Source organism: Muscardinus avellanarius (genome assembly GCF_963383645.1).
Source record: "Muscardinus avellanarius genome assembly, chromosome: 9".
In the NCBI taxonomy this organism is placed as follows: domain Eukaryota; kingdom Metazoa; phylum Chordata; class Mammalia; order Rodentia; family Gliridae; genus Muscardinus; species Muscardinus avellanarius.
Genome location: NC_137795.1, coordinates 34955477 through 34981479, shown reverse-complemented (window position 1 = coordinate 34981479; position 26003 = coordinate 34955477). Strand labels below are relative to the sequence as shown.

The window sequence follows — 26003 nt, the reverse complement described above, 5'->3', positions numbered from 1 at the left end:
AGGGGTTAGGCTTGTGCCTGGACCAGCAAGGCCTGGATTGGAGCCTGCCATGAGGCTAGGCCAGTGCTGGGGCCTCCGACACCGGGATCGGAGCCTGCCGAGGGGTGAGGCCGGTGCCGGGGCCAGTGAGGCCGGGATCAGAGCCCGTGAGGCAAGGCCAGTGACGGGGCCTCCGAGGCCAGGATCAGAGCCTGCCAAGGGGTGAGGCCGGTGCCGGGGCCAGTGAGGCCGGGATCAGAGCCCGCTATGAGGCAAGGCCGGTGCTGTGGCTTCTGAGGCCGGGATTGGAGCCTGCCAAGGGGTTAGGCCGGTGGTGGGACCTCTGAAGCCGGGATCAGAGACTACCGAGGGGTTAGACCTGTTCCGGGGCCAGCAAGGCCGGGATAGGAGACTGCTGTGAGGCAAGTCAGGTGCTGGGGCCTCCGAGGCCGGGATCAGAGCCTGCCATGGGGTGAGGCTGGTGCCGGGGCCAGTGAGGCCGGGATCCGAGCCTTCCATGAGGCAAGGCCGGTGCTGTGGCCTCTGAGGCCGGGATCGGAGCCTGCATAGGGGTGAGGCTGGCACCGGGACCAGCAAGGCCAGGATCAGGGCCTGCCATGAGGCAAGGCCAGTGCTGGAGCCAGGGAGGCCAGGATCAGAGTGTGCCAGGTGGCCAAGCCAGTGCCAGGGCTGTCAAGAGTGTGATCGGAACTTGCAATGCGGCATACACAGAGAAATATCACAGAAAATAAAAAACCAGATGCTTTCCCTAATATGCAAAAACTAGGAAGAAATAGGTAATAGGAGGAGATCTAGTTGAAGAAAGGGCCCTATAGAGGAGCAATTAAGGTGACCAATCAGAGGGGATGGGAGGGGGGAGGATGGAATCTCTTTAAAACTCATGATGTACTTAAACAAATGTATCAAATTTAATCACCAATCAAGCATGGGATCGAGGGAGGGGGAGAGAATGGGATGGGGATTGGATAATGGCTAATTGGATGATGTGTGCTTGTATATCCTCACAAGTCTTGTATTCCATTGTGATATATGACTACAATGCAACAATAAAATATACAATACATATATATATATATATATATATATATATATATATATATAAATAGTCCAAGAAAACAACATGGCTATATCACATACTTAGAATAATTGACAGAAGAAAATATATAGCATGACTTTGCAAAGTGTTAACTCTTTTGGCATACCACTTAAATTTTAAATTGGTTTCATATCATGAAATACACACATACACATAAAAAATGTTTTCATTAACAAATCAGATGCACTAATTGCTACTATGGTTTGCAACTGACATTTACATAGAACAAAAAGGTTTACAAACACTAACCTAACAAGTCAGCTCTTTCTGACTCTGAATGCTTTATCTCTAAATCCCTATTCATTTCTTTTTCACTTATTTTTTTGTATTTCTTTTTACTTGCCCTTCCCCCAAAGACTTTTCATCCCTTGTCTCTTTCCTCAATTCCCATTTCTTAAAACTGACTTGTCACTTTATAATATTTTTGGGGGGTGATACTGGGGTTCCTGGAAACCCTTCTACCTCCGGGCTACACTCCCAGACACCTATTTTTTATATATTTTTATTTGGAAACAGGGTCTCTTAAGCCAGCGAGGCTGGCTTCGAACCTGCGCGATCCTCCTGTCTCCACCTCCCAATCTCAGGGATTACAAGCATGCGCCAACAGGCTCAGCACTGACTTGTCACTTTAAACCACTAAGAAATCTAATCCACCACCTTTCTGAGGGGCTCAAAGTGTGATCTTTTATTAACTGAGCAATGGAGCCTCAAATATAATGACACTTAATTTTTTAAAAAAGCATGTCTTATTAACTGTAATCCATGTGGAATATTAGCAGAATATGTACTAAAAATAGGAATTCCTGTTAAATTCCTTAAATTTTATGGTTATTATCCTTTAATACCCAGACATGTGACAAGAATCTTTAAAAATCAGGGAGAAGAATGTCTGTTTAAGGACAAAAAATTTTTTTCAGTACTGGGGGTTGAACCCAGGGGCATTTGACCTCCAAGCTACACCCAGCCCTATTTTTTTTTTTTTTTTTACTCTTTATTTTGAAGCAGGGTCTCATTAATTTGCAGAGGGGCTCACTAAGTAGCTGAGGCTGGGCTTGAACCTGCGATCCACCTATCTCAGCCTCCCAAATACTAAGATTACAAGCGTGGGCCATCATGCCCAGCTTATGGTAATTTTTTTTACTCTGAAATTAAGTATAAATTTTTTTAAAAAAAACAGTTTTTCAAAATGTTGAGTAACATTTAAACATTGCATGTCCCCACAATAAAGTGTAGGGTACAAAAACAAAGGTATATTATTAACACTGTCGGTGAATCCTGCCATTATCTTTTATACATATGCATCTTCATGAAATATAATTAACAAATTGCTTTCTAGAAATCTGTGTAGTTTAAAAACTTGAATGCTAGAAATGAAGCCAGACTCCTAAACAATAAAGTTAAGAATACCATCTGTTACACTAAGAATACACTAATTTTCTCAAGAAATAGATTTACATCCTTTGAAACGCTTCTTTGTATTAGAGTCTATTGTTTTTTCCTGAAACTCAATAGGATAGAGTTTCATATCTGAACATCCAATAAGAATTTTCTGGGCCAATCTATGGGCTTTTATTCACATTCCTAGAGACTACATAAATTCTGTTATTCAATTTGTTACTCTTTAATAGTAATTATTGTTTTCTTTAGGAATCTTTTCCTTTAGTAATCTCTTAATTTGTCATTAAAACTTCCCAAGAAATAAAAGTTTTTCTTCCTAGATGATCCCAAACAAAAGAAACCAATGAAAAAATACTGAGCTACACAGAAGAGTCCACAATGGATCAAAAAAAATTTGTCACACTTGTAGATTTTAATGGTTTTTGAATTATCAATTCAAACATATAAAACTAATACCATTTCGGCATTCACACAGGCAACCAATCTTTCTGCTTTGTGTATACACTCACATTAATGTATACTTAGACATACAAACAGAAAGGTTATGTTTTACATATTATTACTACAACTTGATGGCACTGTTATATTAATGTAATACCCTATCATGATTATTTTTATGCTCAGACATTCTGTAGAAACATTTATTGACCCTTTAAAATTTCTACTAATGAAAATATCACAATTTAATTGAGCCCTAGGTATATAGGCAAAGAAGAATTTTTGGCATTTATAGAAGTGCTGAAAATCATCAACTTCACACTCAACTCTCTGCTATACTCCTAGCAACTGATCAAATAAATTTCTTAAAGATTTTGGGAAGAAAATATGTGTACATTATAGATAGATAAATAGATAGATTACCCCCATGCAAAGCTATTCATATAATTGAGAGTAGTTTTAACATATACATATATAATTTTTCATGAAACTCATTCAATAATACCTATTAAGAACATAATATGAGCCTTGAACTCTTTCAGGTGCTAGAGATATATTAGTGAACAAAATCAATTCCCTGTTTCATGGGAGTGCTATTTTAGTATAGGAGATGGGCAAATAACAAAATAACAAAAATAGGGAGATCTAATAAGAAAAACATAAGCAGAAAGAAGTAGGTGACAGAGGCCATTCACAGAACATTACTGGAAAATTTTTCTCCGAAGAGATAATGTCTACAGAGAGGCCTAAATGAAGAGTGAAAATATACAGTGAGAACTATGAAATATGAGACCAAGACAGATGAAAAAATTGGGTCTTTTGTCATATATTCATATGCTCACACATCCTTTCATGATCATTCCTTTGAAAAAATACATATATGATATTAATAAACTATCAAGCAGGTTGCTAAGAACAAGACAAATGCCATTACCTAGAAATAACCATAACTATGGAGGTGAAAGACCTCTATAATAAAAATTACAAGAAACTAAACAGAAATTGAAGAAGACACTAAAAGTAGAAAGATTTCCCATGTTCATGGATTGAGAGAATTGATACTGTTAAAATAGCCCTACTTGGCTGGGCATGGTGGCACATGCTTGTAATCCTAGTACTTGGAAGGCTGAGACTGGAGGATCACAAGTTCAAGGACAACCTCAGCAATTTAGTGAGGCTCTTAGCCACCTAGTGAGACCCTGTTGCCAAATAAATAAAATCCAACTGGGGATGTTGCGCAAAAATAGAATGCCTCTGGGTTCAATTCCTAGTATTCCCAGTACTACACATACACACATCCCCCCAAAAAATGGCACTACTTCACAAAGCCATTCATAGATTAAATGAAATACCCATCAAAATACAAATGATGCTCTTCACAGACCAGGAAAAAGCAATCCTAAATGCATATAGAAGCACAAAAGAACCCAAATAGACAAAGCAATCCTGAGCAGAGTAACACTTGTATCACTATAACTGCTTTTGATGCAGATTCATTATACAAAAAGAGGTGGTAATGCATAAAAACAGATACATAAAATAACTAAACAGAAGAGAGCACCCAACAATAAATCCACACATCTAGAGCAAACAGATTCTCAACAAAAGTGACAAAAATAAGCCAGTCCGTGACACATGCCTATAATCTGAGTATTTAGGAGGCTCATACAGGAAGATTACACGTTTGAGGCCAACTTAGACTACTTAAGGAGACTCCATTAAGAATAAAAAATAAAATAGGTGAAGCTCAGAGGAAGAACCCCTCTGGGTTCATTCCCCAATATCACACATATACATACACACAAAAAGAGTACCAAAACACATACATTGATTTGAGAGAGAGAATTTCAAGAAATGGTACTGAGAAAATTAGATATCCACATGTAAAACTTTAAACTAGAACCCTGTCTCATACCCTGTACAAAAATCAACTAAAAATGGATCAAAGAATTTAATAAGATCTGAAACTCTGAAACTATTAGAAGAAAACATAAGGGATACACTTCAAGATATTGGCACAGACAACAATATCTTGAGTAGGATACTAGTGGTTCAAGAAACAAAATCAAGAATTAACAAACAGAGTTATATCAAATTATAAAGCTCCTGCATTCCTGTAATACCAGTACTTGAGAGGCTAAAGCATCAGAATCATAGGTGCAAGGACAGTACACGGTAACTAGCAAGATCCTGTCTCGGAATAAAAAAGGTGGATTGTAGCTCAGTGGTAGAATGCCCTTGGGTTCAATCCCCAAAAAGCCCCCTCAAAACAAGCTTTTCTGTGCAGCAACAGAAACAACTAACAGTTGGGGATTAACATTCAGAATGTATAAAAAACTCAAAAAACTTAACAAAGAAAAGCTGAAATAATTTAATCAAAATGGCAAATGATGTGAATAGATACTCCTTAAAAGAAATATAAATGACCAATTTATGAAAAAATGCTCAACATCTTTAACTATCAGGAAAATTCAAATCAAAACTACAATGAGATTCCATCTCAGCCCAGTTAAAATGGCTACTATCAAAATAAAAAAATAAAATAAATGCTGCCAAAGATGTGGAGAAAAAGGAATCCTTACACACTGTTGGTTGAGAATATAAATCATATAACCACTATAAAAAAAAACAGTATGGAGGCTCCTACAAATAGTACTGTATGATTTTACCTACCGCACTTCTGGGTACATATCTAAAAGAAATACAGACAGTATATAAGAGAGATACCTACCACATTCATGTTTTGTAGCATTATTAATCATAGCCAAGATTTGCATTTCCCTGGTGGTTAAAGATTTTGAGCATTTTTTAATATATTGGCCATTTTTTTTAAAAAAATGTTTGTTCAAATAATTTGCCCATTTTTATTTGATTACCTGTACTATCACTGTTGAATTGTTTGCATTCTTTGGATATTAGTCTAGGCACCAACTGATTAATAGATTAAGAAAACATGATATGTAAGAGTATTTTTCAGCCTTAAAGAGAAATGAAATCTTCTCATATGTAAAAACTTTAAAATTAAATAAATAAATAAATAAACAAAAAGATAAGGGACTATTAAGGAATACCAGAGGAGATGGAGGAGAGAGAAGGGCAAAAGGGGTAAGTAGGAGCATGTACATGACCAAGGCACAATATAAGCATCTATGGAAATATGACAGTAAAACCGATTAATTTGCATAAAATGTATTAATAATTAAAAATTAATAAAACATATCATCAATGACTTCACAGGGCTTATACTCTAGCAGAGGAGTCAAACATTTCAATTGTGCTGGGCGTGGTAGTGCACACTTATAATCCTCGCGTTTGGGAAGCAGAGACAGAAGTATCAGGCAGATTCGAAGCCAGCCGCACTGGCTTAAGAGACCCTGTTTCCAAATTTAAAAAGTATAAAATAATAGGTATTATAATACCAGTGCTGGAAAGAAACTGAAAATCAGGTACCAGGCGAACATGTAAATGGGTTAGCCTAACCTAGTATGCACAGGACAGGATAAGGTTCCCTAAGTGATTAATTACTCAGTATCTAAAGGATAAATAGCAAGATACGAAAGCAATAAGGTCCACATAAAAGAAGGAAACTTGTATTTGAGAAACTAAAATAAGGAGTATGGCTAGAATACATAACAGGGTAGGTGGGATAAGTCAGACAAAAGCTGAGGTAAACAACAGTCCAGCAGGTGAGCACACAGGGCATCTAACCTCTCTGACCTTCTAGCATGACTGGATAAAAGCCATCTGTAATGCCAAGTGCACATTGCCTACTTTTATTCTGCCACAGTACACAATGACTGTTATTCAATTTCCATGTGTTCTAAAGATGACACAACTTTCTATGACATTCATTATAACTGCCCAATTGCTTATCAACTTTCAGAAATTAATAATACTATTATGTATTTATGCCTGAGTTCCACAAAGGAAATTTACACCTTGATAAAGAACAAATATAAGTACATATCTCAAGGCCATATAAATGATTAAATCAGTCAATGGCTTTGTAGATTTTTTTATTCAAAAGTTTATTATAGATTGTTTTCAATACTCCCCAAACAATCATCTTTGTCTTGGGGACAGTTTGGATATTTTTTAAGGCTGACTATAAGAATATAAGAATGAAAGTATTTACTATTTCAAATTTTTTCTCTTTTCTATAGGCTCAATGCCTCACCTTCCTCACTCTCAGCTAATGGTCTGTTTCTTAGATCATCAAGAAAACAAACAAAAAGACAGATTAGAGATCCTACTACTACAGGCGTTAGTTGATCAGCATCTGCATCCCCATACACTGCCCTTCTTTCTGTCCCAACAGAGGAGCTCTCCATATTCCTATCAAAGAGCAACTCCAACACCACTAGTACACTGGGTCTTACCCTTCCTCACTCCAGTACTTTTCTCTCTACTAAGTCATCTCCATCAGCATATTAGTGAAATGTTTATCCCAGTGGTTCAAACAATCTCCAAGCACTTTCTGCACCAAGGATCTGAGACATTACACTTTTGTCCCTACCACCATTCATCTATCCCTTTAGCCAATACTTCCCTACCTCTTGTGGTAGGCTGAATAATGTCCTCCTTCACAAAGATGCCCAGGTTCTAGTTCCTGAAATATATGAACACACTAGCAAGTGGCAAAGGGACTCTAACAGTATGCTGAACTTGAGGATGAGATGAGGAAATTATCCTGAATATCCAGCTGATCCTTGGTTTGGGGTACTCATAGGAAGCCTTTAAGAAGCAGACAGGAGCCAGGCGTGGTGGCACACACTTGTGATCCCCACGCTTGGGAGGCAGAGACAGGAGGATCGCGCAGGTTCGAAGTCAGCCACGCTGGCTTAAGAGACCCTATTTCCAAGTTTAAAAAGTATAAAAATGGGTCTGGGAGTATAGGCTGGAGGTAGAAGGTTTTCCAGGAACCCTAGTACCACCAAAAATAAAACAAAAAACAAAAACAAAAACAGAAGCAGACAGGAGAATCAGCATGTGTACTAGTAAATGTGACAATGAAAGCAAGAGGTTGGAGTGGTATGTGGAATACAGGGAGCCTCTAGAAACTGTAAAGACAAGGAAATGGATCCTCCCAGAAGCCACACAGCATTGCCAACACCCTGTTGTTAGATCTCTAATCTCCAGAAATGTAAGACAATAAATTTCTTTTGTTTTAATTCCTTACATGCCTGGTAATTTGTTGCAATAAATTAATATATTTCCAATCTCAAAACCTTGATTTAGCCTTTGAACCTCTTCTATTCTATTTGCACTGACTCATTTGATGTTATCAACCTGGAAAAATTCAATGACAGCTTAATTATAAATATTTATCTCTAGCTAAACTCTTCTACATTATATACCCACTTACTTCCTTAACACTTATGATTTTACATGTAGTAGAATCTCAAGCATCCCAAAACGAAATTCCAAATCTGTTCCAATAAAACAATCTCTTCCAACTCAATACAAGGCAACTATCTGCTGGTTTTTTAAAGAAAATCTTCAGGCCAATGACTCTTTCCTTTCTTTGCTATCCAATGGACAACCTACTTCCTAATTTTTCCAGTTTTCCCTTCAACCATATTCAGAATACAAGGGCTTCACACCACATTCTCCCCTATCCAAGTTGTTCTGATTGTCATTATAACCTATCTTGGTCATGTCTTCACAATAGTTTCTCACCACTCCCCCTGCCCTTCTATGCTCTATTTCCCCCACAACTTACAACATAACACCATAAAGGACTCTATACAATAACTTCCTAACTTCCAGAGATTTCCCACTTCACTCATGGTAAAATCCAAAGGCTTACACTACCACCTTTAGGGCTCTAAATGACATGGAGTATGGCCCTTTCCAAGGACTTCAACCCCATTCCTCCATGACTTTACTCTTCTCCAGCCTCAAAACCCTTTGTATTCTCTGCCTTGTGCATTAAAGACTTGGCAAAAGCTACTGGAAAAGGCTACTCTGATGTGAAAATCATTAGGTCCTACTCAATTTTTCTTCTAAAATATATTTTTATATATAATATTTATTCTAATATAATTGTTTACATGAAAGTAAATAAATTATTTTATTAATCTCAGAAATTTGGTGGCTCTCTGTGCCTAGACAGCTTGCATGGATAGCAGTGTTCATGCTGAACATAGCTTACCTTCAGATACTAGGGCCTTTTTGTATGTGCTAGCCAGAGGATGTCTACATGACCCAACAAACACTTTGGACACTAAGCTCCAACGGGCTTTGCTGGGAAGACATGTTGCACATGTCTGGCTACATTTTCATTGCTGGCAAAGGTGTGCTATATATGACCACTCAGGGGAAAGAGAAAGCATAGGGAAGCCTACAAATAGGTTCCTCCAGATGGCCTCTGTCTCTCTTCTGATCTAGCCACATATCCCTGCTACGGCACTGTAATAGTTTTGGCCTAAAACGATATGCTGAGTTCCATGAGTTCTTCTAAAATTCTCCATATGTGAACATAGTTTGGGTAAAACACAACATAACAGTCATTTTGTTAAAACCCCAGGAATCTTACCTGCCGGTAGGCTTCATAAATCACATCAAAGAGAAAAGCCTGTGGCATTTCACTTGCTCTGTGTCTGGCCCGATCCAGGGAGTAGTCTAAGCAACCATCAGCAGAGGGACTGATGACAGTAGATACCAGAGGTCTAATCGCTCCTGCAGCCTAAAGAAGAAAACAAAAAGGCAAATAGCACACTTAATTCATATAGGGAGAACTTCAAAATAAAATTCCGCAAAAACCTGATCTTATTCAAACCTTCTATAAGCTATCTCAAGAAAATATCTGAACAATTATCTCAGGCCAGTAATGAATTTTAGTGTTGCCAGTCTATATATCTATATACTAAGAAACGGAAATTATTATTTTCATCATAGGCTCAAATTCTTTTTTTATCGCAGACTATTGAGGTCAAATGCCATAAAAGAATACTAAGATACAACTGGATATTTTTTGAAGGTGGGCAGAAAAAGAGAAAGAGGATGGTGAAACTGAAAGAAGCTGCAAATTTGTGTTTACTAATTACTGTGTCTTAAGAACATTTAATTTACACATTAGATCATTTGACAAAAAAACTCCAAGATCCCCAAAATGAGACTAAACAACCCAAACAATTAAGTTGTCTTATTTCTTTAAAAAGTAATTCATTTCAAACATTACCTCGATGCAATGCTTCACCAGACAACATTGATTTCATTACTATGATGAAGTTTTATCTCTTCAAAGGTACATCTAAAGTTTATTTTAAAAAAAAAAAAGAAACACCTTCATGTCTGGCAATTTTCCCCCTTATTTTTAATTGGGTCTCATCTGTAATGCAGGTTTTAATGTAATTCCTGGAAGCTACCTTAATGAAGTTGCCCTAAAATAAGGTTCTACGGCAGGCAGTTAAACAAACCTTATGTTGATTCAAAATGTCCTTTCTTCCACACAATTGTTATTGGAGCAACAGAGCACATGAAACCAATGCACAAGTAGAACAAGTGTGCTTTTGAAAAGACCAACATCTGAGCAAGATACAGTCCACATGCTAGTTTACAAAAGCCAAGGGACTGGATGAAAATCAAAGCTAATAAACGAGCCAAGCAGACAGTTTACAAGTTGCGTCATCATTTCCAGTGCCTCAAGTGGAAATTTGGGGCCTTGGCATAAATGCAAAAATGAGACAGCTGGGAATGAGAGAGAAAATAGTGTCCAACTAGGTGAAAAGTAGGTAAAGAATAAGTCCAACTGGTCAAGCCTAACACCTGGTAGGGTTTAGAAAATATAACAGGAAGAAAACACATGTATACCCACAAACACACACTGCTTTTTTTAAGGCAAGAATTAAATTTCTGTTGCAAATAGTTATAAGTAATACTGGAAATTTATGATAGACTATAAAGTTTTTTGGTGTGTTTGTTTGTTTTGTTTTCTGTGGGTCTGGGGATGGAACATTCTACCTCCGAGCTACACCCCCTGCCCTATTTTTATTCTTTGTTTTGAAACAGGGTCTCACTAAGTTGCGGCGGGCCTCACTAAGTAGCCGAGGCTGTCCACAAACCACAATCCTCCCATCTCAGTCTCCCGAGTGCTGGGATTACAAACATGTGCCACCATGCCCGGGTCGACTATGAAGTTTTTAAAAAAGAAAACATGAGATAGCCAAAACGACAGTGTGAAGGGCTCTGTAGACTTTCTTCCCTGCAATCTAATGAAAGATATTTTTGAAACTGCCATTCAAAGCCTCTAAGATTTGTTCCAAAGACAGTCATCAGATAAAGTAACACTTATTTAAAGAAATCTACTGCATTTTTTAAGAACACAGTATCCGTGATACTGGATCCATGACCTGTTTCTTCTTTCACTCCTCCACACCCACAGCTCAGTGTGACACAATCCCTGCTTGTTGTCAGTAAAATTTTTAGAAACAGGGTTCCATCTCCTGCAAGATCCCAATGAGAAGGGCATAGTGCCAGCATTTTCCATTCTCTTCAACACCATGGCATGGAGACTAAAATCCAAACAGGTCTGACCAAGATGTTCTCCAGCACACATACAGAGCCGAGTTTCCATGCCAGGAAAGAAGAGACAAGAAGACAACTAGATTCTTCAGTTGCCTCATGTAGCACCGTGATCATGAAGTGGGAAAGTCACTCTAAGGGAAACAGGACACTCTGCCCACCCATTACTGCTAGAGCAGTAATACAGTGATTTTTTCAAAAATGGAGAAGAAAGCTCTAAGAATAGAAATTTATGAAGCTCTCCAAGGGAACTCAGTTTATTTGGAAAACAGTACAAGGAAATGTAAGCCTAAGTGTACTCTTTTAACAAGAGAGATTATCATGGTAAGCAATTAAGAAGATACTGGAATCCACATGAGAGCAAAAAGCTGAACTATAGGCCAGCTAGTTTGCCAGAGAAGACCAAGGAAAGATAAAACTAACAGGAGACTCCCTGGGATTAGAATAAATATCAAATATTGGCCCTTAATATTGCGCTTGCAAATGGTAACAGTGTTTAATTTACTATATTGAAGAATAATTATGTTCCAGGCATTATCAAAAGTAAAGGGAAGCAATTAGTAGGCAACAAATGGAGTTTAACATATCTTAACAAAACCAACATCTGAATAAGACAGTCCACATTCTATCAATAGAAGCAGACAGTATAATAGGTCAGGGACAAAGGCAAACAGAACACTATGAAAAATACTTTCAAGTAAGATTAAGCCCATAACCAAGTCTCCAACCTCTGAAAAATAACATCTAAAGCTTTTTATTGTGAATGAAAATGCTTCAACATAAGTACACCAACCAAGTACAAATAAGCAAATGATATTAAATCTTGGGAAGTAGTAAATAGGGAATTAGTATATGAGACTGGATATACTAAAATATATCTAAAATATCTCATTTTTAACCAAAAATATATACTGAGAGATTAAAATGTCACTGATAAAAGCAGGGCAGGAAGGGTTGTGGAAGAAGACAACAATAACTGCCCATGAGAAAGTCGAGGTGTCAAACATAGCATGTAAAACTTAGTATCAGCTATTTTATATAGATTCCAAGAAAGGAAATTATACGTGGAGTCAAGCAAAGTATAACAATATTTTTATCAATATTTAGATTTTAAGAAAATAAAAACTCTAGAACTGATAAGCACAGGAACCAGAACAATTTTCTAGAGGTGCTCAAGGATATAAATGGCCTGGAAAACAATCAGTAACTGAAGTTATATCAACAGACAGAATGCAGTACAAAGAATAGAAACTAAAAGACACCATTCTGCACATCACCAATTTTGTACTGAGATTACCAGAAGAAAAGGAAAGAGAAATAAAAAATATATGACTGGAAAATAGCAAAGTTAAAGGAAAGCTTCCACATTCAAGTAGCATAATTAACCCCAAGTAAAAGAAACCCTACCTATTATATCTTAGCAAAATAGTTAAAACCAAAGGCAATGAACAGAAAATCATGAAACCAAGATAAATGACTTATCAATAATAAGAGATCAACAATAAGACTTATAACTGACTCATCAAAAATAATTAAAGCCAGAAGCCAGTAGAGTGATATAGTGAGTGATAAAAGGAAAAAAAATGTATCTAAAATTTTATAATCAGCAAAGCCAGCGTTTCAAAAATGAAGACAGAAATTCACAGAAAACAAGTAAAATGCCTTGCTAGCAGATTCATCTTATTAAAATTGTAATGTGTTCTTGAACCTAAAGGAAATAAACACCAAAAAGCAATTCTAATCAACATGAATAAAGAAAGCACACAAGTAAAAGTAATATGTAATTTTAAAAGACAATGAAAATGATTATTTCTCCTGCCTTGTATTAATTGATTGAAAAAGCAACTGAATTAAATGATACATATTTAATTGATTACCCTATCACATTTTAAGTTACAATATATTTAACAAAAAAAGCACAAAAGAAGTGAATGTAAGTGAAGGTATATAAATAAAAAGAAGAAAATGACGATGGATGGTAACATGAACACATAGGTGTAAATAAACAAAATTTGAAAATTATAAAGTTAATCTAACGATTAATATATGTTTATTTGCTTTTCTTCTGTCAGATTCTATAAAAGACAATATAAAATTGTAACAATGGATTTTAGTTTATAGATTTAATAAGCTTAATAATAACACAAAAGAGGAAAAAAATAGAGTCACATTAAAGTAGAGATTCTATATAGCTCCCTAGAATTAAGGTAGAAAAAAAATTTGATGTATATTAGCATGTATATTATAGGCTCCACAGTAACCTAAGAAAATAGTCAATGAATTAAAGAATAAAAATAAAGAAATTTAAATGTCCCAGTAGAAAATATTCATTCAATGTAAGAGAAAGCAGGAAAGAGAAATAAAAAAGATATGATACAAGAGAAAACAAAATCAAACTGGAAAATATAAACCTGACATTATATTAAATATGAATAGATTAAGCAATCCAATAAAAAAGAAGAGATAGTCTAACTGGATTTTAAATATCCAAGTATATGCTTTCTATAGGACACATAATTGAGACACAAAGATACAAATGAGTTGAAAGATTGGAAAAATAGGCATCATGCAAAGTGCAACAATAAGAAAGCTAAAGTCCTTAAACTTAGATATATACTTTAAAATAAAAAGTATTGCCCCAGGCACACTTGTAATCCCAGTACTTGGGAGGCTGAGACAGGAGGATCACTCAGGTTCAAAGCCAGCTTCAGCTACTTAATAAGGCTCTCAGCAACTTAGTGAGACCCTGTTTCCAAATAAAATATAAAATATAGGTCGGGGGTAAAGCTCAGAGGTAGAAGGCCCCTGGGTTCAATCCCCAGTACCACAAAAAATATATATATAAATAAAAAAATTTTTAAAATAAAAATGTTGACAGAGATAAATAGGGCTACCCTATAATGCAAAGAATAAATCCATTAGGTAAATTTAAAAATTGAATATATTAACCCAACACCGCCAACCAACATTACCAAAATACATGAAAAAAAATTAATGAATTGAGTAGAAAAATTAACAGTAGTTGACAGCATTAATACTCTACTTTCCATAAAGACTAGAACAACTAGGTAGACCAACATGGAAATGAAAGACTTCAAAACACTATGAACCAAGTAAATCTAACATACATACCACTCACCAAAAGCAAAATTCAGGTTCTTAAATGCAGGTGGAACATTCTCCAGAAGAGACTATATGCTAGACCATGAAACAAGACTCAATAAATTTTAAAAGGTAGGAATTGTACTAAACATGTTCTCTTCTGAGGATAGAATGAAATTAGAAATAACAAAAAAAAAAAAATGTCAAGGAAATCACTAGAAAAATTGACAATACTTTGAGAGCTACATTCAAATATGTGTAAAAATATGAATGTAACATGGTTAACCTGGACACACATTGTCAGGAGGGAGAAGGGGAAGTTGGGGGTGGAAATGGGCACCAAGTATAGTCTGAATGTATGCCATTTTCAATATGATCCACATAAAATTAAAAAAATAATTTAAAAAAGGAAAGATAACTACAGACCACTATCTTTTATGAATACATACGCAAGAATCCTCAAAATATAGTCCATACTTTATATCTTCAGAGGACTGGTAGCAGAACTTCCTGTGCACACCAAAACCACTGGATGCCTATATAAATGGCATAGTATTTATGTACACACATCCTCTCATGTACTTTAAATCTCTAGATGCCTTATAATACCTAGTACAATGTAAATGCTATGCAAATTGTTGTTATACCATGGTATTTAGGGAACTACAAAAGTCTACATGTTCAGTACAGATGCAGTTTTCCAAATATTTTCCATCTGTGGTTGCTTGAATCTATAATGTGAAACCTGGGGACATGAAGGGTTGACTGTACTTCTAAACCAAATTCGGCAACATATAAAAAATATTACCAACCATGACCAAGTAGGATTTATCCCAGTAATGCCAGATTGATTCAACATATTAATTGAATAAAAAGACAAAACACATGAACATCTAATGCATGCCAAAAAACTGTACAAAATCCAACACCCCTCATGAAAAAAATGCACACAAATTAGAAACAGAACTTAATCTGATAAACAGCATCTATTTAAAAAATAGCTAAGATCATGCTTAATAGTGAAAGACTGAATGTTCTCCTTTTATTATCTGGAAAAAAATACAAGGAAATCCACTGTCACCACTTTTATTAAACAGTGTAATAGAAGTTCTAGCCAGAATACTTAGCTAAGAAAATGTAATAGAAGCTACCCAAAAGAAGTTTAAACTTTCTCTATTTGCAGATGGAAGCATCTAATTAAAAAACTTTTAGAGCTAAAAAATTCAGAAAGTATGTACAGAGTAAACTCAATGTACAAAATTCAATTTTATTTCTATACACTAGCAATCAACAACTCCAAAATAAAATTTTTAAAACTTATTTGCAAAAGCACTGAAATGAATAAAATAGTAGTAAATTTAACAAAAAAGTTTAAAACTCCTACCTTGAAATCACATAAAAAAAAAAAATTTCCAGCTCCTAAGGACTGTAACCCATTTCCTCTCAAGTACTCCAAGTATCCCTCCACATTAACTGCCTTCTTTCTATCCTTCCTCAATTTCTACTACTCTATTGAATTGTCACCATTATCACACAAATATGATGATTGTCACCTTTAAATATGTCCTTTTTTATCACACATCTTTCTCCAACTAGTATCAGATTTCTTCATAAAAATATAAAGCAAAACTACAAATTATCTATACTATTCCCTATCTTCAATGTCTGTTTCCACTCATGCTTTCTGGAATCCACTTCAGTCAGGATTTTACCCTGGCAACAAAAATACATTTACCAAGATAAACAGTGACCCACACTGCCAAATGTAATTGATAGTTCTCAGTCTTAAGAGTGTTCACTTAGCTTTCAGAAATCCTTGGTAAATACTCCCTCGTGTTTTATCCTTGTTTTTTTTTTTTTTTTTTAATCTAAATGGTAAAACAGTACATACTGGAGAGCTCAGACTTCTCTACCTACAATTATTCTACATATAGCCATATCAAGTCCCAACACTTTAAACAACTATATGAGAACTTACAAACCTATATATCATCCTGGAACTTTATCTACAACTCTGAATTTGTGCATCCAAATGCCTATTGGGTATTTTGAACTGGGTGGAGAAGTTCAAAATACCCAATTCAACTTCAGTATATTAAAGTCAAAGTTTTGGTTCTCCCCACTTCATATACCTCCAAGCTGTTTCTATAGACATCACCATCTACAAAAACATCAACTCTATTGTTCCAGTTGTTCTGGCCCCAAAATTCTAAAGACCATGATTGATTTTTCCAAACACTCTCATAATCTACACAGGATCCATTGATTAGCCCCCATCAGCATCAAAATACCTCGAATATGTCCAATCTTCATTGTCTCCACCACAGTCAAAATCGAAGCCACCCTTTTGTCCACTCTCAGACTATGCCAATTACTTTCCCTTTCACTCTTGTCTTTTCAGTCTATTATTCACAAATTAGAATGGTTCTGTTCCAAATAAGTAAGATTACATCATTCCTCTTTTTGAAGACCGTACAATAAATTTCCATCTCATTCAAAGAACTAGTCAAAATTCTTCCATTTAAAAGTGAAATTCAAGCTGGGCATGATGGCACACATTTGTAATCCTAGTACTGGGGAGACTAAGACAGAAGAATCATAGGTTTAGGGACAAGCTAAGCAGTAGTGAGACTCTCACCAACCTCAAAAGACTTTTCAAGTAAGAAATAAAATCAGTGTGGGGGTATAACTCAGACACAGAATGCCTCTGTGTCCAATACCCAGCATAAATAAATAAATAAATAAATATTTATTTTAGTTCGTTTTCACTAGGAACATTTCAAGTATTTGACAGCCACATGTGGATAGTGACAATATCAGAAAATGAATACTGCAGAATGTTCTGTCTGTCCCACAATGTTCCCTTAATGAGTTCTCTCTCCCTGAGAAGTACCTGATATGTAGCATGCACTTAGTAAATAACTGTTGAGTTTATCTATCAGTATCCTAGATCTAGGACATCAGACAATTATCTGACCACCCAAAGAAATCAGAGTATCACCTGGAAATATATGTATGTCTTAAGGATATCTTACATAGAAGTAACATCTGAAAAGTTTTTAAGATGAGAACAAAACAAATCCCATCCCTTTAATAAGAGAAATGGTTGTGATGAATAGCCTGTATTTGTAGTCCATGAACTATGATGTAAGTCTCATTTATGCCACTTAATAAAACTTGCTTCAGAGAACATGGCATCTTTCCCTGCTTATATTTATTCTTTTCCATAAAATGAAACATCTTATAAACCATATGTTTATTGCAGGGCCTTCTAGCTATAAAATTCTAAAATTTTTTTAGAGAAGCCCCCATATCAAAGCTCCAAGTCCAAGAGTTCCTAGTCCTCTTAATAGCAGTCACATTGCCACAGAGTAACAAGTAAGTGGTACCTATTTCTCAAAACAAAATTGAAACACTAGTCTGAAAAGATGGCAAAATACAGTAAAATTGCCCAGTAAAACCACAATATCTAGCCACCCATGTAGAAAACATCTATCTCAGTAGTATGCATGAGTACATGGTAGTCTTAGATTCTTATTTCTGCCCCCACTTCCCTCCAGTTATCTAATTTATATATTTTATATTCATTACCTAAAGGAAACTGGACAAGATCTACTTTCTCAACTGTATTTGTTATAATGAGGAACAAAGAAGCAATGCGATACTTGCTCTGAAAGGTTTCCACTTCTAATGTGTTATGGGAGGGTGGTAATTCCTACCAGAGACCAGTTATAAGATGCTAAAATAAGACAAATATGCTTGTACTTGTTTCTTACATCTCAGTTCCTTGATGAACATAAGTGACAAATAAAACTGCTTTTGATATTAATTAATTTCAGTTCCTGTGGCAAATACCTCACAAAAGTTTCTCATTACATAAAATAATGAATATTCACTTAACTGTTTTATTACTTTTAAATAATTATATGGTTTAAATATAGATACCTCTCACATACACCCCTGTAGAACAATGAAAAGCACAGAGTTAGCCAACAAAACTCTTTCTCCCCTATACATTCCAATGAAGAAACTCTCTTCTTAATTTACAACACTTTTTCTACCAAATGTAGTTTTTCATTCCCTGTGTGTGCACGCACACTCATGTGGGTATGTGTGTATGTGTGTTTTACTGGGGATGGAACCCAGGGGCATTCCATCTCTGAGCCACAACCCCAGCCCTATTTTATGTTTTATTCTGAAACAAGTCTCACTAAGTTAATGAGATCCTAAATTGCTGAGGCTGGCCTCAAACATGTAACCCTTTTGTCTCAGCCCACTAAGTAGTGAGATTACAGGCATGTACCAGCATGCCCAACTCCTTCCTTTATTTATATGTCTTTAAACAAACATATCTTAAGCAGCTACTTCATAGTACCTACCCTAAGGTCCTAAAAATTCAGAGAAATGGGATGCAGTTTTTGTCAACGATCTTAATTCTAGTACACATGACTGCAAGCAAGACAACAACTACAAAATGCAGTAATAAAAAATACTAGAGGTGGTGAGACCAAGTTTCAGAGACAAAGTGGGAGCTTCTAACTGCCTCAGCTAAGTGATTTTAAATGCTTGCTGGATGGATAAATGGGAAAACTACTTCTTAGAAAACATTAAAAATCCTCTAATGTTTAAGAATGTATATACATATACAAATAAGAATTACATAAAAGAGAAATTGACCACTGAATAAAAAGGAGTAAAACTAGTGGTGGGGGCACATGACCTGACAGTTATGGAAACATTAAAAGGCTATACTGATGAAGACAGGCTGGGAAAATATGCCAATGACAAGAGAATCCAAACAGAATCAGGCATTCACAGAAACAACTCAACATATTAATGAGGTACTGGTGCAGGCCAGTAGGGAAGAGATTTTTCCATTAGAGATAATAGAATAGTTAGTTATCTTCATTAAAAAACAATGAAATTGGTTCCCTATTCAATCAACATACCATAAAATATATTTGAATTTTGCACTCTTAATACTTTTTTTGTGTATGTGTGGTGTTGGGGGTGGAACCCAGGGGCTTTTCTACCTCCAGGCTATCCTCCCAGACCTATTTTATACTTTATTTGGACACAGGGTCTCACTAAGTTGCTGAAAGCCTCACTAAGTAGCAGAGACTGGCTTCGAACCTGTACAATCCTCCTGTCTCACCCTCCCAAGCACTGGGATTACAAGCGTACGCCACCACGCCTGGCTAGCACTCTTAATACTTTTAAAAGAAAAAAATTGGAGAATATTTCATGACCTCAGTATGAAAAAAATCAAAACATATTCAAAGAAGCACCATAAATTACACAGCAATATTACTTTTTCATCACAAAACACTATTTATAAAACATAGCATATAACAGTCCTGGTACCAAGCATCTAGAAAAAATGATTCCTAAAAGTCAGTGTTTAAAAGACAAAGGACAAAAGACTCCCATGAACAACATTTCAATGAGACAATAGAAAGCCCATGAATAAGAAAAAAAAACCTAAGCTATTAACAAAATGCTAATTTAACTGCAGAGAAGAAGCATTTTCCATTAATTATATTGAGAAAAACAATCCTAAGAATATCCAGTGATGATGAAGACAGAACACCGCTCAAATCCCTTTTATATACTATTGATGGGATTATATTTTCATAGAAATTTGGAAATATAGTATTATCGGCTAAACCTGATAAGCTGCATATATCATCCACTCTGGAGTAATTCTTGCACATGGGCATCAGAAAACAATCATAAAAATGATCGTACTAAGAGTATCTGCATCAACAAAGCCTTAAAAAATAAGTCACCTCTAAAATAAATGGTCACAATAGCCACGTTATAGAACCAACACAGGTGTTTGTCAACAGATAAACGAATAAAGAAAACATGGTATATGCATACAATGGAATTTGACTCAATCGTAAGGAAGAACAAAATCACATCATTAACAAGAAAATAGATGGAACTGAAGAACTTCATGCTAAGTAAGATAAAGCTAAACTCAGAAAGTAAAGAGGCACATGTTTTCTCTTATATGTAGAGAGAGAAAAAAAAGTCAAAAAGAACCTCATGAAAATAAAAGCAAGGCCAGTAGATTAGAGGAAAGGGACTGAAGAAGGAGGGAAGATAAAGAGGAGGTCGAGAGAAGAAATAAACCTAATTGTGCTATGTGCATATGTGAATGTATCACTATAAACCTTGATATTTTGTATAATTATAATGTCAATAAAATCCAAATAAAAAGTATTTACAAAATAGATAAAAACAAGATGGTAAACATGCTATTAATTGTTGTAGCTGGTTGCTGGGTATAGTCTTCATAATATACTCTATATTTTTGTAAAATATATAAAATTTTCTCCCTATTTGTGTGTGTGTGGGGGGGTACTGGGGTTCCTGTAAACCCTTCTACCTCCGGGCTATACTCCCAGACCTATTTTTTATATTTTTATTCGGAAACAGGGTCTCTTAAGCCAGGGAGGCTGGCTTCGAACCTGTGTGCTCCTCCTGTCTCCGCCTTCCAAGCGCGGGGATTACAAGCATGCGCCACCACACCCGGCTCTCCATAAAAATTTTAAATGTACTTTTCTCTATATTTAAAGCACAATCTCTATTATAGCCTATTACAAGCATTAAAAATTAGCTATTAAAAACAAAATAAATGTGCAGGCATTGGCCATAGCTGTAATCCAAATAAGTGGAGATAGGAGGAATGTGGGTTCAAATTCAACCTCAGCAACTTAATGAGGCCTTCAACTTAATGAGATCCTGTTTCAAACTAAGAATAAAATAGGACTAGGGGTGTAGGTCAAAGGTATATACTCCTAGACTCAATCCCCAGTAATACAAAAATATCTAAAAAATAAAAATGAATATTGATATATACAGTAGTGACTAAGAATAAAAGACAGCTAAACAGGTTTGCATAAAATAATTTCCATAAATATACTAGGCAAAACATAAGTTAAAAGTCATAAGAACATAACCCTATATTCTCTTTATTAAGAATTTTATTGGTGCTGGGCGTGGTGGCGCACGCTTGTAATCCCCGCGCTTGGGAGGCTGAGACAGGAGGATCGCACGGGTTTGAAGCCAGCCTCAGCTACTCAGTGAGGCTTCCAGCAACTTAGTGAGACCCTGTTTCCAAATAAAATATAAAAAAGGTCTAGGAGTATAGCCCAGAGGTAGAAAGCCTCTGGGTTCCACCCCCAGTACCACCAAAAAAAAAAAAAAAGAATTTTATTTGTGTAATATAATTATACATCATAGTGAGATTCAAAGTGATAAATGCACATAGCACCTACAACCAATATATTCTCTCTTTTTTTTTTTTTTTTTGGTGGTACTGGGGTTCCTGGAAGCCCTACCCCCGGGCTACATTCCCAGACCTATTTTTTATATATATTTTTTTTTTATTTGGAAACAGGGTCTCTTAAGCCAGAGAGGCTGGCTCCGAACCTGTGCAATCCTCCTGTCTCCGCCTCCCAAGTGCGGGGATTATAAGCGTGCGCCACCACGCCCGGCTACAACCAATATATTCTTTAAAGACACATGCTACAAAAGTAAAAGAAAAGAAAGAACAATAGAGTTCAAGTAATATTTACCAATTTGGGAAAATTAAGTAACAGTGAGAAAAAGATAATTTCTAAATTGGTGGTAATATTATCATACCAGGTGGGAGACTTCCAGATAACCAATATTCTATACGTTTTCAGTGTTTAATAAGAGATTTTGAAAAAAATGGGTATTTTTGTGCTATCTTGATTACTAAAAATCAGCTCCTCAGGAGCAGAATCCATCCACATTTTATATACCATTACCACAGATTGGTAAATTTCAAGAATTATCAGGTTCTTGTCCTTAGAACCTTTGAGATCAATAGTATAATGTGAAGAGAACTGAATGCACAAGGTGACAGCAGCTTCAGGGTTCTTACTAAAGAAAAGGCCCATGAAGGCTCACCACAGGTGAACTCTTTGCTGACCCTTCTGATTGCCACTGCCTAGCCATGTGGTATAAATAGATATAAAACAAAGATGCTAATACTAACAAGCATGACCAGAGCTATTTTGTTAACAGATTTCTGTTCAGAAACAAGTGTACAATGAAGCTCCAGTTTCTGAAAAATAAAGTATCAAAATTTTTACACAAGTGTGAACAAATCCACTTACCTACAAAATATATCTGAAAAGTTTATTATATGAAGCATCATTCCCTAGATATTAAATGAAAGTATCTCCTTAGGTATTAACCTAATAAGAACTGAATGAAAGATTAACAGCTCAGCACTATAGTGATTACTTGTCTTTCAGGCTAATCTATCAAAGTATTTACATATGTTAATCATGGAAGTCATCATAGATACAAATCATAAAATATAGAATAAACCCCACCTGTACATTTTACATTTAGAAGCAAAATTAAACAAAACATATGATACATTCATACAGCAGATCCCAGCATGCATTCCTCCTAGAGCATCTGTATTCTAGCTAATTATGACAATGTGACATAGAACTTCTCTAACCACATAATCACATTTTTAGTTAGCCAAGTTGTCTTCATTGAAAGACTACTTAATAAATATTCATAAAACAATGTCTTTAAAGCTAATTGCTGGCAATTAGACTTTGGAAGTATTCTAAAATAGTGTGGAATATAAAATTTTTATCTCCTTTTTAAACTAATAAATAAAAGACAACTTATTCAATATATACATAAAGGAGAGTATTATATTTCTATACAAAACACCATAAAAAGTAGATATGCAAAAAAAATTGGAAGGAGGCTTCCAATCATCCATATGCTAAACTTTAATTCCTGAAAATTTACATTATCACTTACCGTAATTATAATAAAATCAGAAATAACATACTTGTATATTAACTTTATTTCATCTCATCCCCTAGTACGCATCTCTTTGACCTACTTCTTACAATTTTATATGGAGATAGGACATTGAACAGAAATACCAAACACTATTTAAAATTAAGCAAAAACTGGGCGGGGGTCGCGGGCTGGGCACGCCAGATGGGGCCCGGGTCGCAGGACTCTGGGCCCCAGGCCGAACTGTGCATAGCACGCCAGACCTCTGGAGAAACCAGGCCAAGTAAGACGCTGGGTTCTGGGCTGGGGTCGCGGGCTGGGCACGCCAGATGGGGCCCGGGTCGCGGGACTCTGGGCCCCAGGCCGAACTGCGAGTAGCACGCCAGACCCCTGGAGAAACCAGGCCCAGTAAGACGCTGGGTTCTGGGCAGGGGTCGCGCGCGGCGCACAAAAGCCGGGGCCTGGGTCGCGGGACCCTGAGCCCCGGGCCGAACTGGCGTAGCATGCCAGACCCCTGGAGAAACCAGGCCCAGTAAGACGCTGGGTTCTGGGCAGGGGTCGCGGGCAGGGCACGCCTAATGGGGCCCGGGTCGCGGGACTCTGGGCCCCGGCCGAACTGCGCGTAGCACGCCAGGCCCCTGGAGAAACCAGGCCCAGTAAGACGCTGGGTTCTGGGCAGGGGTCGCGCGCGGCGCACAAAAGCCGGGGCCTGGGTCGCGGGACCCTGAGCCCCGGGCCGAACTGCGCGTAGCACGCCAGACCCCTGGAGAAACCAGGCCCAGTAAGACACTGGGTTCTGGGCGGGGGTCGAGCACAGGGCACGCCAGCTGGGGCCCGGATCACGGACTCTGGGTCCCGGCCGAACTGCGAGTAGCACGCCAGACCCCTGGAGAAACCGGGCCCAGAACAGAAAAAGATAAAGAAAAATATTGGAGAGGAGGTAAGAAAGCCGTTATGGATGCCAGGACACTGGAGATGCAGACAAAACTTATCTAAATGCACTGGAACTTATGGAAAAATTCTCCGTGAAAGAGGACTGCTATTTCTCTATATTGTTAAGAATCTCAGACATCACATATAAGGAGAGAGTTTAGCGGAGACCAAGGAGAAATGCGGTGTTGAAAGAGTTCTTCGCGATGGTGGTGGAGACTTGTATTCAGGAGAAGCAGAAACCGGATCTTACCAACTTTATATTTTTTTGGAGAAATTACACCAAATGTCAAATGCTACCATCACGCATGCTTAGGAACACTGGACAACATTCAGAGTGGAAAAAGAGCCTGGGAAGGATTTGAAACGGTGGAGGCAGTGGCAATGCCAGTGGCCAATATTCGGGGGAGGCAGAGATCTGATACACTACAACTGGAACCTTTGAAATAATAACCACAGAGACAGTGATCGGAACCTGCTGAGGGGTTAGGCGGGCGCCGGGGCCAGTGGCCGACATCGGAGCTTGCTGTGAGGCAAGGCCACTACTGAGGCCTACGTGGCCGGGATTGGAACCTGCAGAGGGGTTAGACCGATGCTGGGGCCAGCGAGGCCGGCATCGGAGCCTGCCTTGAGGCAAGGCCGGTACTGGGGCCTCGAGGCCAGGATAAGAGCCTGCCGAGGGGTTAGGCCGATGCTGGGGCCAGCGAGGCCGGCATCGGAGCCTGCCTTGAGGCAAGGCCGGTACTGGGGCCTCGAGGCCGGGATCGGAGCATGCCGAGGGGTTAGGCTGGTGCTGGGGCCAGCGAGACCGGCATCGGAGCCTGCCTTGAGGCAAGGCCGGTACTGGGGCCTCGAGGCCAGGATAAGAGCCTGCCGAGGGGTTAGGCCGGTGCTGGGGCCAGCGAGGCCGGCATCGGAGCCTGCCGTGAGGCAAGGCCGGTACTGGGGCCTCCGAGGCCAGGATAAGAGCTTGCCAAGGAGTTACGCCGGTGCTGGGGCCAACGAGGCCGGCAGCGGAGCCTGCCGTGAGGCATGACCAGTGCTGGGGCCTCCGAGGCCGGGATCGGAGCTTGCCGAGGGGTTTGGCCGGTGCTGGGGCCAGCGAGGCCGGCATCGGAGCCTGCCGTGAGGCAAGGCCGGTACTGGGTTCTCTGAGGCCGGGATCGGAGCCTGCCGAGGGGTTAGGCCGCTGCTGGGGCCAGTGAGTCCGGCATCGGAGCCTGCCATGAGGCAAGGCCGGTACTGGGGCCTCCGAGGCCAGGATAAGAGCCTGCTGAGGGGTTAGGCCAGTGCTGGGCCAGCGAGGCCGGCATCGGAGCCTGCCTTGAGGCAAGGCCGGTACTGGGGCCTCGAGGCCAGGATAAGAGCCTGCCGAGGGGTTAGGCCGGTGCTGGGGCCAGCGAGGCCGGCAGCGGAGCCTGCCGTGAGGCAAGGCCGGTAGTGGGGCCTCCGAGGCCAGGATAAGAGCCTGCTGAGGGGTTAGGCCAGTGCTGGGTCAGCGAGGCCGGCATCGGAGCCTGCCTTGAGGCAAGGCCGGTACTGGGGCCTCGAGGCCGGGATCGGAGCATGCCGAGGGGTTAGGCTGGTGCTGGGGCCAGCGAGGCCGGCATCGGAGCCTGCCGTGAGGCAAGGCCGGTACTGGGGCCTCTAGGCCAGGATAAGAGCCTGCCGAGGGGTTAGGCCGGTGCTGGGGCCAGCGAGGCCG

The 26003-nt window shown here is 38.3% G+C and overlaps 1 protein-coding gene across 3 annotated transcripts in view; it reads right to left on the bottom strand.

Moving 5' to 3' along the window:
• The window catches only part of CRPPA (CDP-L-ribitol pyrophosphorylase A), a gene marked incomplete at its 3' end in the record, with an annotated part of 296095 nt that overhangs the window by 257576 nt on the left and 12516 nt on the right, over positions 1–26003 (bottom strand). For 2 of the 3 annotated variants that reach the window (XM_080701694.1, XM_080701695.1), the window contains exon 2: positions 9471–9620. The exons of the other annotated variant lie outside the window; for it this stretch is intronic. In XM_080701694.1, the coding sequence (XP_080557820.1) occupies positions 9471–9620 (150 nt within the window). The remainder of the gene's footprint in view (positions 1–9470; positions 9621–26003) is intronic. 3 annotated transcript variants of the gene reach the window in all.